At 35.1% G+C, this 19,676-nt stretch overlaps 1 protein-coding gene across 2 annotated transcripts in view; it reads left to right on the top strand.

The window, feature by feature from the left end:
* Window positions 1-19,676, top strand: part of LOC124186189 (protein N-terminal asparagine amidohydrolase) — a 61,312-nt gene that overhangs the window by 37,119 nt on the left and 4,517 nt on the right. Inside the window, exons 1-4 of one of the 2 annotated variants that reach the window (XM_046577671.1) lie at window positions 2,122-2,944; window positions 13,344-13,531; window positions 18,090-18,155; window positions 19,326-19,508. In XM_046577671.1, coding sequence (XP_046433627.1) covers window positions 13,345-13,531; window positions 18,090-18,155; window positions 19,326-19,508 — 436 coding nt within the window. In that variant the 5' untranslated portion in view covers window positions 2,122-2,944; window position 13,344. Of the gene's footprint in view, window positions 1-2,121; window positions 2,945-13,343; window positions 13,532-18,089; window positions 18,156-19,325; window positions 19,509-19,676 lie in introns of those variants that run through there. The other variant, XM_046577670.1, reaches the window with a different exon arrangement.

Below are 19,676 nucleotides of genomic sequence, written 5' to 3'. Positions count from 1 at the left end.
TGACCAACTTCTTACCCTAGACATTTCGGATTCGATTTACACATTTTTATAGTGTTGTTCAGAGTTTAAAACACTCGAATAAAATTTTTTCCATTTTTTACACTCACCTTAAACTTTTTTCATAATTTTTTAACCCTGGAAGAATTTACGCAGTGCATAGTATTGCTGATGGAAATGTGTTTGATAGGATCGAGAACTTTTACTGCGATTTGTGAATTAAAGTTCGCCATATTTTTTTAAGACCTTTATATTAAAACTGTTGCGAGGATGAAGTTGGTAACGTTTCTGCGACGGTGCATGTTTAGGAAATATCGTTACTTTGCAACTGAAATTTAGTAAATCATGACGGATAAAGTATACGCATATTTTGCAAAGCCAACTCTTTGAAATTCATTCTAAAATTGCGCCATAATAATTTTTTCCCTGACATTTCGTTGCGTTAACGTTACTAATTGTAGCTTCATTAAGTGTCGCGACATTTTGCTTAAGGAATGAAATTATAATCATGACGTTTTTTATATGAGAAAAATATCTGCATTCATTTCATATCTTGTGTGAAAAAAAATTCATTAATGTAAATTTAGAAAGTTATTGATTATTTTAATCCGTTTATTTTTGATATCTTACTTGCAAAATTCCGATTAATTCATTCACGTTGCAGAAATAACAAGAATAAAAAAAGTTTGATAATAGGTTAAAAACGAAGTCTAAATATCGTTTCTATCGTGCCTGACTCACAATTTTCACGATTTTTATTATAAAATTTCGTAGGAAGATCAAGCTTTCATTGTTTAAAAGTTTCATAGCCAAATATGGTTTGAAAAAAAGCGATGAAAAATTTACGAATACTTGGACAAAAGTTAAAATTTATTTACATCAAATGGAATGCCCCATATATGAACAAGGCAGCCAATTACAAACACAGTTCCCACGCCGCATGGAAGTATATTATGTATAGTTATAATTAATATGTATTTTTCATTCAAATTGCACGCTTTGGAATCACGAATCCATATAATACATATGTGGCATTGCACGATCGTCGTTTCTACCAATAAAATTACTAATTTTAAAATCTGTTGTTGAAAATTGCCAACTGTGCCGCCAATTTTTTCATCCACTATAATTTATTTCACTATTTGAAAATTCCCCTCTTTTATTATAAGTACAAGTATAGACCTGTAATTTTATATTGCAAATGTACGTACAAAAAATTTGCATTTTACGCATCGACATTCGACTATATGTAATTTGGAAAAAAACATTCTATCATATCAGATTTTCTCAACGCAGAATAATTCAGATGGGTATATAAGTATATTACGAAGAAGACGTTACGTGGTTATGTGCAAGTCGTAAAAAAATGTTCATTTTCAGACCGGTTTCTGAAGCGATCGATCCTACGTATAATACTATCAAGGCGTGTACAATATCAGCCTCTTTCGATATGCTTTATCCTCCATTTCCTTCGCGGTAAAATCTTACATCGATATTTATCCAACCACGCAAAGGAAAATCATCGGCGATCCGGTATAATCGAGATTTATCTCTGCGCCGGCATCTTTATCACCTTTGTCATTATGATGATTGTTATTATTACATACTTAATCGTTGAACGGATTTATTGATAATAGGAAATTACTAGTGTGTACAGTTAGTATTCTCAGTATTTCCATTTATAAGCATGGAATTATGAACTTATCCACCCGGTATGCCGTTTGGTTGCCGAAAGAGATAGAGCGAATGATTAAAGTCAAACGAAGAAGAATGAAAATAAAGAATACAGATATACGAACGTATATAATGTATTATGCAGCGCAAGCGAAGAAAAAAGATGTGAAAAAGAGTGAATTTAATGAAAGAAAATGAAGCAAAAGGTGATTAAAATTAAATTAAATACCGCGTACTGATTCCGTCAATATGTAATAAACGGAGTGAGCTAAACAAGTTATTTTCTTCATGAGTTCATACTGATGAAATCCCTGTCGCTGTATACCCATTGGATCGAAGCCTGTGTTTAACCCCACCTTAAACAGCTTTTGTCCCGTTCACGAGCCAATCGAAACCACGGCTGATAAGAGGCCATAATTACCCCGATTTCTTAATGAGCGAAGCGGCGATGACGAGGCAACAGAGAACCAAGCCGAGTCCCCAAGTCTCATACTGTATTCGAGTGGTCATCTATCCTGTATTGTACGGCATCTGTCTGTAATGATAATACAGGATATCCGTGGTGAAGTGTATTATTCTTTTTCGGTGGTAAAAACGATAATCGCAACTTGATCGACCGAGCGAAGAAAGATACAGGTCACGTATCCTGTGACCATATATTTATTCCGATTGCAACGTGTGTGTCTGAAGACTTGAGGAAAGCTTCTGGAATACCTGAAAAATATTCATAAAGGCCTCGATCGGTGTGATTAACAGTTATTGATGTACAAAAAATCAGTGAGTGACCAGGAGAATTTTCGAAAATTTGAAAACCGATGTGCGAGGAACTTGACAGTGATCAGTTTTCCTAGTGTCAAAGTTCGTTTTTTAAACTCATACACTGGCACATTGATGCACTCGATCTATTCAACAGAAGTTCAGATCTGTTGCACCAGTTGCTTCTGTGAAACCTGTCCTATTAACCCTCCGTGTGAACAATTGTTACTTCAGAGCTTTTGTCTCTACAGTTTTTCGAAGAGTTCGAGGCTTTGAAGAAATCGGAAATAATTCAGGGCTTCTTCTCAAAGTGTTAACTACGTTATCCAAAAGTTGGCGGACTCAAAACTTTGGAATTATTGTTCGTGACGATTGATCTTCAGAGAACGACTGCTTCCTAAAAGACCTAGTGTTCACACGGAGGGTTCATCAGGTTAACGGTACATTGGATTTTGTGCCTGATCCGCAGCTGAATTCTAAAAGAATCTCTTCGTATTGTCGATATTGTTGATTCGAGGTAGGTTTAACATGTAACTGTATTTCTTCTGACCATGGGGCAAGTTGGTGTGCGATCCATATGACGATGATGATGATAAGATTATAGCTATAATAACATCATTTCATGATCTACTGTTTATGTTTATTATAATACGTGAATTTTATTCCTGCAGCGGAAAGAGCTGAGCGTTTCAATTATTTATCTTTCCTCGAGTTTTATTTACATTGTACACTTGTTTTGAATTCTGTTTTCTAGTTTCAAACAAAATAGCGTCGAAACAGAAAGGATATAGCAGAAGTTGGAAAATTGTGAATAAAGTCTTGAAGTTGAATTTATTCGAAACAATAGCATTTTATGAAAAAAATGAAACTGAAAACTATAGAATATCAAGTAAAAACGCTCAGTGACTGAGCAAAATTTACGGAAGGTTATACGGATGTATGTTCGTACTACAAATTCTAATAATAATACGATTTTGAAAATTAAGAATACGGATCAATTATACCATTCTTATGAAATTACCTTCACAACTGAACTCGATGTACAACTTGCGGTTTTTAATATTATTTTTCATATCATCGAAGTTTTGTGTTCTTAAATATAAATTTTGATATAACCAAATTAAGTGTCATTTTTTGAAAATTTAATTTATCCTATTTTTGTTTTATGCCAAACTGGAATAACTCATGAACAGTCTGGTATCAATCTGGTACAAGCGCGTTCGAAAACACCTTACAAAATATAGAAGACCTTACTTCTACGAAGCGATGTAAATATTTGAGAAGTTTGATAATTGGACTTGTTTGAAATGGAATTGGAAATCAAATAAAAATCTGTAGTATAGAAAATAAAACAGATATTCTCGTAGTGAAAAATTGAAGATTAGAAAAATCACTCGACCATTTTTTTCCAATTTATGAAGATTCTCATACAGCGGACAACGTAATACGCAGATAGAGATAGTCTGAATTTCTTTAGAAAAAATCATTTCGTGTTCAGTGCGAGGCGACGTGACGCCACCGTGACGAAATTAGCATTTTCAATCGGCACTGGTTTGTGGTAATCCGATAACGTGTACGTCATGTCACGTGTCACTGCCGTGGCTCGCGAGAATTGATGTGCGGTTTTACACTGCGATTATTATTATTGTTGTTATGATTATTATTATTATTGCCGGTTGAAGGTGGATGTACGATTTTTATTTTTATGACTTTTTTTTTCCCCGCACACTCCTGCAGTGTGAAGTACAATGCGGCGCTAGGCAATGCGATATTGATATATATATATATGTATATAATAATAATAATGTATATACGTATAACATATGTAACTACCGATTAGCGAGTATCTGCACGTCGTTGGCTTATGCTTCTGATGCTGATGTCTATTTATGACTATTAGCCCTGTATCACGATTGATCACTATACCCGTTGCAAGATTTAGCATACAAGTAGCATAATTCTATGATCCGTCATAATTATATTAGCTTCAGTGTTACACTCTCGACGACCTTGCGAACGACCGCATTGAGTATGAAAATAGTCTTCACAGATTGAAAATTTTATGAGCGAAGTGGTTTTATTTTTCTTCAAAGGTAATGCGAATCTAACATTTAACAGAGGGTCGGCTAAATAAAGTCATCCTCACTTATATACCGTATGTTTATTCTCGGATGTTCAACGTATCTCTGTTTAAATATATAGTTCAGGTAAAAGGTGTTATAGAAATTGACATTTTAGAATCCTAGACTATTGGTGTTGGTCACGTGTTAGGTTCCTCAATTTATGGTGGTCTACATGTATTATTCGACTTTCCTTCAAAGACTATTCGTCAATATCACAACTACTTCCAGGGTTACTATGATAACAACAACACCAACAAAAACAATAATAATAGTAATAACAATCACTGCCATTTTCTGCCGTATCCGGTAGAGTACACGGAGGGGAAGGATTATTTGAGAGTCGAGTGGTATTCGTTTGATTCAACTAAATGCTATAGTCAAATGCGGCGAACGCAATACGTACTTGATTGAAGAAAATACTTTTGTCAGATGAAATACCTGTGACAACTTCCAACTAATATAGAACCGAATCAAGCCTTTAAATGATCATGCCGACTATGAATTTATTCAAGATAACACGGCGCGAGCTACTTCCAATTATGTGAATTTTCTGCCAAGAAAATGTGTTATTGGAATGACTAAAAATTTCATTGAACGCACCACAATCCGTTTTGTTTCAAATATATTAAATTTTCGTATCACAACAAATTGAGCTTGTTTTAATAATATTTTTCGTTGAGTCAAGAGTTCAATGGGTGAAATAGATAGTGAAGTTTGTTACAAAAATCTTTTGCGTCGAATGAACATTAGAGTTATTCACAACGCACAAAACGTATCCTTTGAAACATATCATTTAAAACTCTGTCGACTCATAAGTTTGCGGGACTTACCCGATATTTAATGGGTCACAACCGAAAACTTATTGTTCTATGCGTGGAAGTGTGAATTGAACATGTGTCAACAGGTTTTGTTTATTTGTAGTCAATATCAATATCGACGACTTGTAACTTAGTATTTTACTAGTCAAATTTATCTTACGTTATCCGTATATGAACAATTAGCTCACTACCCGGTTTTATAACTATCTCTGATGCCACTTCCGTAGCGCGAAAGTTCAGCGGATAATGGCGGTTAATAAAACTAGTATACTGACGTTTAGGACAAATATATTCTCTGCTTGTTTCAAAGCATGTGGTGTTTCTTTTACCTCCTAAACAAACTAGTGCAACTGATTCAGCCAGTTACGCCAAACAAGTTCCGGTTAGATCAATAAAAGGTTCACTCTAATTAATATTCAGTCGATTGCGACAAGAAAGGCTTTTCTTGAATCAAGGAATTCGCTTGACCATCAAAAGTAACTAAATCGAAATTGTTGAATTGAAGTCATCGTATTTGGAACAAATGAGTGATACTAAATTGAAGTGAATGGACCCCAACAAAATCTATTTTGTTGGTTCAAGAATTCCTTTCCCTCTGTGTACGTCCCCAGAAGTCTACAGGAGACTTATGCGGGGCAAGGAAAGGGGTGGGTTAGTGACCATCGTTATGCGGCTGCAGCTGTCTTAAGCTCTTCAATAGAAAGATCGGCATTCGCACAAGGGACAGGGGAAACTGCAGAAAACCATCCACAGGTGCAGTCAGACAGAGTTCAAACCTTAACCCGCCAATTTAGCGCCTGACCGACGTGACCCGTCTTACCGTTTTTGCGAGCTGCCGCTCAGGTCCTTCCGTTCTGCAGTCTCACGCGATACGCTACCACGGTCGGTACAACTAACTGTAAAGTTTTTATTTTTTTTTTATTTTAGATAACCACCAGGAATCTTTTTGGCCCAAGATCCCAGTAATTCTATAAATTTAAAACGAGTATATCCGATTTGAACAGTATTTTTGGACATCCTTTACGGAATAATAAGAAAACTAAATAAGAATCCATAATCGATGTTTTATAAGTTATGGTGATTAACTGGATCTTGAAATTGTAAATTCCTTATGCAGTTTTCTTCGTTACATATTTGAGAAAAAGCAAGCAAAATTCGAAAATGTCCGGATGAGTGGTTCAACAAGCGAAAGAAGAATTTTCTGTCGCAGTGGCTGAAACATGGTGTGCACTTGAAGCTTATGGATGTTTGTGAATGGTTTTAGGGTCTCTGTATACTCGATGTAGTCGACTGTAATCTTAACTTGCCGACATCAGTAGATTAGAAGTTCCCAGTAAGTTTGAGATCTTCATAAGTACCCTCAGAACCCTGACGTGAAACACGATCCTTTCTTTGTTTTGTTTTCACTGACTTGTCAACTTTTTACTCCAAGTGCAGAGAAATGCAGTATGGAACAAGTAGAAATTTTTATCTACTCAAAATTCGGAGTGATCATTGTGCAGAACCTCATCAGTCTAAACGGTGAAAACGACAAAGTGTTCGAGTTTTTGAAGAGAAAAATTGGAGACTTTCAGTATTAGGAGTGAAGCGGAATTCGACATAATGGTCAACACGAAAGTCGATTGGAACGGAGGACGATCGTACAGTTGAAACTACTAGTGTATAACATTGCTGTAACGATGAATGTTTGAGAAAAGTCTTCATTTTACTGTGTTAGGATCATTTAGTGCTCTTATCTTTATCGACCGAGCAAACTGACACTTTTTCTTCCTATATTGAATAAACAAATCACGGGAAAGGGTTCCATTTTCGCCGGCGCATCGCTCTTTTGTTTATTTAATATAGGAAGAAAAGGCGCGAGTTTGCTCGGTCGGTAAAGACAGAAGTACTACATGACCTTAAGAATGCGTGACATTCAATTACCCGTAACAAAGCCAAACATTTAAACAGCATATATTTTGGATACCCAACTACTTAGATGTTATTCCCAAATATTTAAATAGTGATTCTTTCACCTTACCAACGACTGGTAACCGCTCGCTTGCGTCAATGGGAAAATGTTTGATGTTCTGAAAGCAAGATTTTTGAACCGAATGACAGCATTCATGTGTATTTTTCATTCCGTTTAGGTGACTCAAATTTAAAAAAAGTCACGTGGCTCGAGATACCATAACGTGAAGCTCCAGGTCGGCCACAACGAGCAAGAGGTGATCGGTGTTATCGATGAACTAAAATCTGACGTGTGTTCCCGTTGTATGTACAAAGTGAGATAAAAATATTGAGAGACCAAAGAATGGGCATCGTCTATTGTCACCCGTTCTTACATCTCCATTGCCTCGTGTTTTCAGTTAAGTCAGTTCATATATCGTTTAGAATGCACATACGATATGAAGAAAAAAGAAATCTTTTATGTTTATTCGTAAATTGTCATACAATATGAAAATGATTACGTTTTTTCGCGCCAAAGCTACGGATATACACAATGGCATTGTTATTCTCGTTTCACTTGTATTTTATACTCGGAAGAGTATAGAACAAGTGATGAGAGGCCGATAATAAAATGCCCTTTGAGCTGCTTTGAGCCGATGGGTCAAGTTGACAAGGAAATTTGGATAAATCAGGGAAATTACCGTGTCTTTGTTTGTGAGGCGTGATTTATCTTGGTTTGCAGCTTTCGATCAGAAGGACACGCTATATATCGACGTATATTCAAGATTACTTTAAAGCTGAGAAATTAGAGAAACGTAGGCTTAGATAATGATTTAACCACTACGAGATATTACAACTTTGCTACTGCAATAACAGTAGATTCTTAATAACAAGTAATATAAATTCAGTTTATAAGTAGAACTTACCTAGAAAAAAAAAATCGAATCCGTGCATTTGTAATTAGATTCGACAGATATCAGTTTTTAGTATACCAAATAACCAGAAATGTGACTACTTGAAATAATTTTTTTTTTGTATCTATTACCTACCATCACCTTTTTTGGAACCGGATGAATATTAGGTAATTCCATTGATCGTTCAATTGAATTGAAAATTAAACCGGGTGGCCACACACCTGCAAAATCTGGAACCTGGAACCTGGAAATGTCAGGGTATTTAAGAGGAGTCATGGAAAGCCGTGAGTTGTTAGGGGATTGTTAATTTGGTTACGGAAAAAACTGAAAATATCAGTTTTCTATCATGGGAATCAGAAATGATTTTTTGAAGTAACAAGTTTACTTTTTTTTGTCAACATATATGTATTATACATTACTGAAGTGTATAACTCAAAGTAAATTGCCTACACCTGCAAATCCGTCCGAAGGATCTCGTCGTTAGCTAGTTAATTTTGCATTATGTTACAAGCATTTTTGTCCGCCGTTTCTGCTCCATGGATATATTTGCATATTTATGCTTCTTGGGTAATCAAGACGCACCTGCATCCCATTCCCCCACATTTATCCGAAACACTGAAAACACACCCAGCCTTAGCTTCGTTGAGAATCGTTTTCTCTGTTAATCTGCATTTTATTCTACATATAAATATTATATTACACATACGAAATATAAAGTATATATGTATGTATATATATATATATATATATATATATATATATATATATATATATATATGTATATACGAGGAGATCGGTGTCAGTTGAGAGAGTGTGATGTGCACGTTTAGTGTGTTAGCATTCAGTGTGAAAAATCAAGTAAATCGTATAGTATAATTAAAAATTTTTAGTAAATCGGAAAGCCGAAAAAAGTGGGAGTACTTTAGTATATAAAATAATAAAAAGCGGGTGTGATAATCGGTGAAAACTACTAAAATAAATAAGCGTAACGGGTAACCGGGGATAAGGTTATGTCCGAAAGTAGGAGTGCTATGAATGTCGTTACAACGGCTCCTGCACTATCAACAGTAGGTGTCTTACTAAAAGCTGAAAACGTGGACAGCAAGCAGTTAAAAACACCGGTAGGCGCCAATTTTGAAAAACGAGGACCAGGCAGACCTGCAACCCGAGAAAGTTTCCTGATCCATCGTTCAGACTCAGCAGGTTCGATCAAAGAGCTGTTTAATAAAAGGAAAAGGGAGCTAGAAGACAGTTTTGAGAAAAGTTTCTCAGAAAAGTCCCCAACACTAGCGCAACGAAAGAAAGCTTTCACGGAAAGCAACGAGCTGAGCAACAGTCTGGAAGAGTATTTACCCGTTGCCGCAGCCTCACCAACGGACATGGACTCCGAGAAAATATTGGAGGGAATTAAGAGCTTCAGGCTGGAGAGTAGCACAAACCTTAAAAAACTAGACGAAAAATTTTTAGAAAAGCTGAACGACATGAAAAGTGAGCATGCGAAGGAAATAGATGTTATTAAAAATGACTGTAATGAGCTGAAAAAAGAGCAGAATGAAATCAAAGAAAAAATGAAAGCTCTTGAAGGAAAAATAAATGAGGAACCAGCTGAAGGAGGTCGGACAAGCGCAGGAGGAAGTCAAAGAAAAGAAATTGAATATCTGGTGAACTATGCAAAGCGACAAGAGAACAAAGATAGAGCAAACAGAAGACAAAACATTATAATCAAAGGTTTGGCGTCGACCAGTAACAGCAATGACAGTAAAAAGATTGAAAGTGAACTACTGGAAACAAAATTCAATCTACGCAATGCATACAGTAACCTGGAAGTCTTAGGAAAAGACAAAAATGTCTACAAGATAACCATACGAAACTCTGAAGACAAAAGCTCAATTATGTTAAATAACAAAACAGCGCTAAACGGAACAAAGATATTTGTAGAAAACGATCTCACTGAATCGCAAGCCCGTGAAAGATGGAACCTCAGGAATGCGGTAAAACCGAGAAGAGAAGCCGGCTCACCTGTAAGATTTTACCAGAATAAGGTGAACGTCGATGGCAGCTGGCTGGCCTGGGATGAGGGCTCTCAGGAGCTTATTGCGACACATCCACCGAATAATAATAAAATTCATCAAGGGAAAAAAATCACAATGATGGATCATCAATAACAAGAAGCGAATTCTCTTAGCCTAATTGTATGGAATGTCAGAGGAATAAAAAATTTTTATAGCCAATCAGAACTCGATACACACGACATCATTTGCCTCATTGAAACATGGACCACGAGTGAAGTCCCACTGAACGCTTGTAACAACTGTTTTGTGCGTATAGTAAATCGGAGTAGTGTTTTCATTGAGGGTTTCACGTATCTTAAGCCAAGTGACGTGCACTTTAACATTGACTTAAAAAACTTTAGTGAGGCAACAGAAAGCTTCGTGAATCGATTTCCGTCGGAGCCAATCTACTTGATGGGAGACTACGACGCGAGGATAGGTAACCCTATCCAAATCCCTGATGAAATTCTTAGTGAAACAAATCTTACCGGGGATGGAACTTTTTCCGACTGTAGACTCAACAAAAGAGGGGAAGCAGTAAATAATTTTATGGACACTATTAATTTCATAGTAGTAAGTGGTAAAACTGTAAGTGATAGTCCGGCGAAACCAACCTTCACCGGTAAGGGAAGTAGTATAATTGATCTCGCGTTGTCTAATGCACTAGGGCTTGAAAAAATTAAGGATTTTGAGGTACTTTATAATATTAATTTTTCTGATCATTTTCCGATCACACTTGTTTTAAACGGTAACAATATAGTCAGGGCGCGACCAAGTAAACAAATTAAATATTTTTGGGAAAACAATTATAAACTCATGTACAAACAACACTTAAGGTGGTCACCTCTCGTGGGTCTAGATATTGAAACTGAAACGATAGATGAAATAGAAAAAAGGTTTCACCTGGCTATCACTCAATCAGCATATGAGCTGAACATGGTGCGTGAAATTCATAATATAAAAACAGACGCAAAACAACCATGGGTAGACAAAGAATGTAGAGAGTTAAAGAAAAGTGTAAATTGTAATCTGAGAATTTATAGAAAAAATAATTTTAGGCAACAGGATAGAATTGAGTATCGAGAAACTTTAAAATGTTATAAAGCTCTATACGAATGTAAGCGTAAAGAATATTTTGCGAAGTTGGCAGAAAAAATTAACGATGCTAGGAACGCACAAGAATTTTGGAAAGCGCTAAATAAATACAGGGTTAAAAAATATGTACCACCAGAAATAACAGGTCAACAATGGATTAGTTTTTATGAGAATTTGCAAAAAAAGATTGAACCGAATAGTAATATGTATACGGGTGTATTAGATCCTTACCTGGACGCGGATTTTACTATAAAAGAATTAAACAAAGTCGAAAAATGGTAAATCGCCTGGGGAAAATAGAATTACAAATGAATTTTACCGGCGTTGCCCGCAAAATTGGAAATATTACTTATTTAGTCTTTTCAATAAAATTTTGCACGATGAAATTGTCCCTGAAAGCTGGTCAAGTATAATTATAACAATATTATTTAAAAAAGGTGATGCGAAAGATCCAGCGAATTACAGGGGAATTTCTCTGGTTAATCGTATAAAAAAACTTTTCACGCCTTTGTTGGCAGAAAGGCTATATACTTGGGCAGAAAACTGTAAAATATTACCTGAAGGTCAGGCGGGTTTTAGGTCAAACCGAAGTTGTATGGACAACTTGTATGAATTGTTTGAAATAATCAATGCAAAACTATGACAAAAAAAGGGTACATTATTTATCATATTCGTGGATTTAAAAAGAGCGTTTGACACAATAGTACATAAGTATTTATGGGCAAAACTTTTAAACATGGGCGTTAGTGCAAAGTACATAAGGATACTGAAGGACTTCTATGATAAGGCGCATATAAGAATAACAACTCCAGAAGGTCTAACGGATAGGATAGATATAGCGGAAGGGGTACTACAAGGAGAAATCCTTAGTCTCCTTTTGTTTATTCTTTTTACCGCGGATATGGAGGAATACTTCCGGGAAGAAGGCCTCTACGGTACAAGTTTAAACATTCCAACTGATGTACTATTACTTCTGTATGCTGACGACTAGGAATAATACAACTTAACAAAATTTATCTTTATGTCGAACAATTATGTAGGCTAAGAGAATTACGCATTTCTAACAATAATATTTTAGACTAAGTGATTTATAATTAATTAATTAGTAATTTTAAGCTAAATAACAAAATGTACAATTCCAAACTCAATTTGTAAACATTAGAAAAAATATAATAAGGCAAATGAATCTATCTATCTATCTATCTCTCTATATATATATATATGAAAAAAAAATTTTGCAACACATTCACGATTTTCGCAATTTTTTCTATCTAAAATTTGAGACTAAAGTAGCAGTTTTACAACTGGCGGGCAATAAAAATCGACAGCTTTTTCATTTAAGTGTGGCAATATCACATTTTTTTGATGTAACGATACGAACAATTACGACTTACAACACTTTTTTTTTGTGTTAACGTTTCAGCCCGGATGGGGGCCCTCCTCAGAACAATTTATTTAGAACACTGTCGCGAACAGAAATTATAAAATAATGTACAACTAAGTTATAACAAAATTAAACATGGGGGCCCCCATTCGGGCTGAAACGTTAACACAAAAAAAGTGTTTTGATGTTCACAACCTTCATATCCAAGAATAATATTATTCATTATATATCTATGTCGAAGAGCTAATCATGGTTGCCATGTGGCGTTCATACGCCTTGTAATCTCATGTAATTTCATGTAATCCTTGTAATCCTTGTAATCACATGTGATCCTTTGTAATTTCCAAGTATTGTAATAACTTTGTGATCAGTGTAATCTGTTTCTAATCCTTGCAATTCATGCATTCTCGGTATAATCAACTGCGTATAGTTGTAATCGTAATCGTTTTACGCCATGTTTTCGTACTGATTAATCCCTCGATTTATATGCTAACCGCATATGTTGAAACTGTAATTTATATGCAAAGAAAAAGGTTGTTGTAAGTTTCAGGAATACTCGTCTTCTTTAAAGAAATGATTGCATGGTATTATATTTCTTTTAGGATGGTGTTGGTGGTGAACGGGGTCCTACAGGAGGAGGCTCCGACGAACAGCAGGTCCTTGTACGCTGCTCATCCGATCTACAGGGAAACTGCTGCCCAGTTACAGGCTATACCGCCTAAATTGATGGGTCCCGACGGCCTGCTCTACGTTCTTCAGAGAGAAATGGCTGCCACGTTGCCGCACGACAGTAAGCCGATGTTTTTTTTCCCTTTTATCCTTTCAGTAATTAAGGAGATATTGTTGCAGAATACTGAAAATAATCAGAAAATAATCGGATCGAGTTAGTGATAATTTTGTGAAAAAACGTTGTGTATTCTTTTCAAGTTACTTTCTCACATCTGCACCAATTAACATATAAATACCACTACTTTCAAATACTTACAAGATTTGATTCTAACATAATTTTCAATGGAGCACGTAAAAAATGAAGTTCTATTTTTGTCTCTGATCTCCGAAACAGAATTTTTCTGTGCAAAAACATTTTTACACACCTAATTTAGTGCAATAAAATAACTTGACGAGAATACAATTTACGGGCAAAGCAAACGATACGTATGCACAATATTTATTTTTACTATTAGTATATTTTGTAATGCTTGAGGATTTTCATTTCATTCCCATTTTTAAAAACCCTTTTTTCGTTTTCATATTCTTTGTGTGTCGAATAAGCTTAATGGAACAAGATAAAAATGTGTAGCTCCAGCCGCTTTTTTCGTACACGTCTGCGGAGGTTGATTATGAGACGGAGATAGTCTCAACATGGTACTTATTTAAGTTGGTTTCGAAGTACAAAACAGTAGCGGCCAGCAGGTGGAGGCGCTATTGGCTTACTTTCGATTGAGAATGAACTTCTGCAGGTGTATATAATTAAGAGGATAGATATATTTAGTATATGAGGTATTCCACACCATTTCACCTAATCGGTGAAGGTCACCGACGCCGATCTTGGTGTCAATTTTTTTCTCAATTCGTCTATCGAAAAAAAAGAACACGTGTTCGACCATTTTTCGATTAGGCCACCTGTGTCGATTTTATGAATTTTCCGATTTTTCAACTTTTTCGAAACAGACTTTTTTCAACTGGCTCTATCTTCAAGAGCTTTCATTCTTTTCAAAAAATGATACAAGTATAAAACGTGTCAATAAGTCCGAGCTTTCTGAAAAAAAAAATTTGAAAAATTTTCCAACCACACAATTCTAAAATTATTTTGAAAAAACAAAACATCCAAAATTTTTGGATTGCGACACCTTCGATTTTCCTGAAACTTTTTACTTGCATTCGACCAGTTACAATCAAGTTTTCCTCCAAAGGAAATTGTGGACTTCCGATTCGTTCGGGAGTTACACCATCACAAGTGCCGAAAAATTGGAAATATTTTACGGAAATCAATCTTAACTTCGATCAGACACGTTTTCATGTTATAAAAATACATGTTTGCTGAAAAAAAAACTTTTCGGAATATCCCAAACAATATAAATAAAAACGAGATCACAATTTTTCTTTTTTATGCCAAATATATTTTCAGGTAGAAAATTTCTAAATATAAATACAATTAGTTTTTACGTGGTTTGCCGATAATCAAATGAGTTCTACATTCGGTCGATTTCGAATAAAACTTTGAGCGAACTTTGCCATCCGCAAGTAGAATTATTGCGTGTGTTGCAAAAAAAATTTTGATGTTTTGTTTTTTCGAAAAAATTTTAGAATTGTGTATTTGGAAAAATTTTCAATTTTTTTTTTCAGAAAGCTCGGACTTATTGACACATTTTATACTTGTACCAGTTTTTGAAAAGAATGGAAGCTCTTGAAGATAGAGCCAGTTGAAAAAAGTCTGTTTCGAAAAATTTGAAAAATCGGAAAATTCATAAAATCGACACAGGTGGCCTAATCGAAAAACGGTCGAACACGTGTTCTTTTTTTTTGATAGACGAATTGAGAAAAAAATTGACACCAAGATCGGCTTCGGTGACCTTCACCGATTAGGTGAAATGGTGTGGCATACCTTATATATAGGTATGTGAATGATAAATGAACTATAAAAATTTGATTGAAATTTTTTTAGAGCTTCATCTTTTGTCTGTGAAATTGAAATATGTGCTATGTATACTAAAATGTTACACAAGTATATTATATCGCGTGTCTAATGGTTGGGTCGACATATGCGCCATTATACGACCTTTTACCACGCGTGGAGCCAAAAAGGCGTATTTTTTCTCCTTTGTATTCACGAGAAAGACATGACGACATGTTGAAAAACGTTGAAATTGAAAAAAATAGATCAATTAATGGTGAAAGGTCGTGAATACTGTGGATTATGGTCCTTTCATCACGTAATTTATTAAAATAATCACGTTCAGTAATGGTGTAAGGTCGCATATGCCCACATACGACCTTATACCGTCACGTTTATTACTATTTTTTTGAGAAGATGAAGATTTTTTAAAGTTTTTCTCGAAATTGACGAATCTTTACGATTCAAAGGTATTTAAAGCATTTTACGAAGAAAAAAAACGGACACAATTCTATATCGTGACGTCCGATATTATTTTTTGAGAAAAAAAATATGAAAAATTCTTCTCGAAATCAATAAATTTTTATGTTTCGACAGTTTTTGCGTCGTTCGCGAAATAATAAAATTGAAAATGGCGGATACGACCTAATATCATTGATGAATGTGATAAATAAAAATACGTTTTGGTGTTGCAAAAACGTATTAACCAAACATAAGACCTTATACCTTTATTTATTTTTTCAGCTAATTATAGTGTAGATATGCGTTTGGAGTGCCTTTGTAACGAATGTTGCAGAAAATAAAAAAAAAAATTGTACGCCCTTTTACTACCAAATTCACCTTTTTGACACATACGTCCTTATACCATTAGACATGCGATATATTTATGGTTCTATATTGTTGTACTCGATCTGCATCGACTGTAATATCGCAAGCAAAAGTAATTTTAAGAAATATGTGGAGTTAACATCCCGTATTCAAGATTCATCAAGAATTATGATTGTGCCGACTGTTCCCGAAAGTGTTCTGGAGTTCTTAACCATTTTCGAAACTAATTCTGAGAATTTCATCTACTTCAAATTTTTGCGGGGAAAACTTTGCGGAGCACCTCGTTTCTGGAAAACTCCACCAGGAGGTTCTCTTGAAAGGACTTACTCGATAATTGCACTTCGTCTAGTTTATAGGCGTAGCCAACTTCGTAAAAATGTTACTATAGTTGAGTTTGGTATATGGGATCCGATCGAACTTTTTACTCTTCGAGCGGAACTTTTTCGAGCTTTTTGTCGTTCGGCAATGGTTTCGTGTGGAACGCTAGGAGTAAATGGAGTTGACTCGAAACGCTCTATCGCAAGAAGTAGAGTAACTCTAGAGCGATCAAAATAAACACAGAAAAAAGCGGGCACTACGTTTATTCAATGTATTTTTAATAGATGGGGAGGGTGTTTTGTGTCTTATGTAAGATTACCAATTGTGCAAAATGTTCAACGAAGAACTACCGATTAGAACTATCGTGGTCATCTGCACTATTTGCGATGAAATGATTCCATTTATATTTGATAATGTGTTGACAATGTTATTTCTTTTCTCAATACCAAGTAGATCTTCGGCGTTACCATCCTCTTGTTTTATGTCATTTACATCTGCCGGTTGATCGTCAAAGTCCTCCGAAAAATCTTGATACAGTTTTCACAAATTTGTTGAGATTTTTAAAAACGGACCTTTTCAAAATCACTCTTAATATGTACAAATAATGAACCAAAATTTCGAATAAAATTGAAAATGGTGAGAGTCAAACGTTGGTTGTGTTCGCGTGGAATTCACCATATACAGGGCGAGGAAAAAGTATGGAAATTCGTAAAAATCTCGCGGGGTCCGGTCAAAAAAAAATTACCAAGGTTCAATTTTAGGTAATTTTTATCAAGGGATTCGACGTTGACCTCTGATTTAACCTTGAACCTCATCTTTCAGATCATGTTGAGATCAACTTTGATTTTTCAACTGGTTACCCCCATCTTTAGTGCCAGAATCGAAAAGAGCGGGAAATTTTACGTTTAATGTGTCTGCTACGGGTCGAATAAAGGTGAAAAGTATGCTTGGTACCAATAACGCGGATAATTTTGAGGATCCGCATACCACGCAAATGTTACTGAGTTCGTGAAGACAAAACAAAGTTCGTTGAGTAAAACATGGGGAGCTGCTTCAAATTTTGGTCAACGATTTTCTCCGTCGTAATTTTTGAAACTATTTGCAAAACTTGTGAAATACTGTAGCACCCTGAAGGAACTATCAAGCACTTCATTCGAAACTGAATTTTTCCAAAATGAGGTGCTCCGTGAAGTTGCCACGCCCCCCGCCCTCAAAAAAAAAAAACGAATTGTATTCTTTCGGATTAAGTTGTTAGATTTTTCAATTTTTAAACATGTTCGAGAACTCTAAAACTCCTTGCGAAAGAGTCCGCACACTCAGAATTCATGGTGAATCTGGAATTCGAGGAGCGAACTTACGTCTTTTTTAACCAGAGCTCTTCGATTAAATATTTTTTTTAATTAATCGCTTCACCAATCAACTGGACTGACCGGCTCTTTCAATGAATTATTTTTTCATTCAGTGAATCAATCGGTAAATAAAAGAGAAACAATTAATCAAAGTCTACGAATAATCCCTTAATTGGACAGCCCCATTTTGCAGTGAAAAAGTCTCCTATGTAATCCAAATCCTTTTATTTGGGTTTCAGAAAACGTGAGTATCCTCGGATCCGATGATGTGACCTCCTGCATAATCGTCGTATTAAAACATTCTGGTAAGTCGTGCAGTTGATAGTCTGTTAATTTTCGATAATTGAGTAATGTTTTTCATACTTTCAACGTTGAGATATTGAAAACAAAATTTTGTTTGTAAATCTTAGTAATTTTCTAAAACACTTTAGACTTACAGTAGAAAAAATTTTGGAAAAAAATGGATTGAGAAAGTTGAGAAATTTTCAAATTCATGACTGAAAATGTCAATCCTGAAGTTGAATATTTTTTTGATATTCGGATATATTTTCAACATTATTTACCCGTGCGTAGGATATCATGGAGGACACTAGCGTTCTTGTTTGTGGAAAAAAAATTTTCACACTTATTTCCAACTTTGAAATTGTCGAATAATCATTACTATGTATCGTCGATCGATGCAGGAGATTATTATATATTTTTATTCTTCATTAAAATTAAACTTTAAGTGTAGTACTTCAAAAACTACATATAAGAAGAAAAAAAAATTGAATTATTCCAGAGCTGAAACAAAGATGTGAAAAAGTATGTATAAAAAAATCTAAGGTGGTCGGAATGGTCGAAAAAGTTCAAAGCTACAGTAAATATAGAGTTTATAGCCATAAAAAAAAATTTGCTTTTTCTATCTGAAGCTGGATAGTGTTGAAAAATGTCCGTGTTAATTTCCTTTTTCCTTACAAACACAGAAACTACCATAAAAATAGAGTGATAACGTACTGATAATATCATTCACAGTTAATGGATCAAGGAATCAGAGTTGTTTGCATAACATAAACTCGCGCTTGCACGTGCAAACGTGCTTCGGGCAAAAAACAGATCAAATACAATAAATACAACAATTTTATACTCTTGTAATTAAACGCACATATTGAGACATATGTGCTACAATTTTATATCATCGTTTACAGATTATCTTTAGCCTTTGATAAGCGGAGAGATTGGATGAGTAGAAACAACTGGGTATGCAGAGTAGAGGAGGCAACGCTTTTTGAATTATGTTATATTCGTATATTTTAAACTTTTCGAACGCACACTTACAAATACAGACAGATGAAATCTATTAACCTTGTATAAAATTTCTTGTACTTCCATATTTCAACGTTTTTTAAAGATCCTTGCTCATCTGTTTTCAAAAACAAAAACTATGCTGTGTCTCTGTAAATTCCGTTTTCTCATAAGGTTATTTATCTACGTAGGATCAGGCGCTGTGGCGTTGGCACATCTCGATGGAACTGGAACGGAGGATGCAGCTGCTGCGATGATCCAAAAAGTGACTGAATTGGCGATAGGCTTTCTGGAGGGACGCTTGGAGCTTCAGCTTGTTGGCGGATATTCAGATCCCAGGAATTGCTCCGAGGATATTTTTTATAACATTCTCTGTAAGTATTGTTTCATTCTATCCTTTATTTATCGCATCACCAAATATTGATATTTGGAAACAAGTTTAGACGTTCAAGATCAAATTTCGTGTCCAATAATAAAGCTTCATATTCAAAAGCAACTGTTACTGTTCAAAAATAATTTTTGTGTTTGAGAATAAGTTTTGA

The sequence above is a fragment of the Neodiprion fabricii genome, chromosome 7, assembly GCF_021155785.1.
Source record: "Neodiprion fabricii isolate iyNeoFabr1 chromosome 7, iyNeoFabr1.1, whole genome shotgun sequence".
NCBI classification, from domain to species: Eukaryota; Metazoa; Arthropoda; class Insecta; order Hymenoptera; family Diprionidae; genus Neodiprion; species Neodiprion fabricii.
This window is presented reverse-complemented; position numbering and strand designations above follow the sequence as displayed.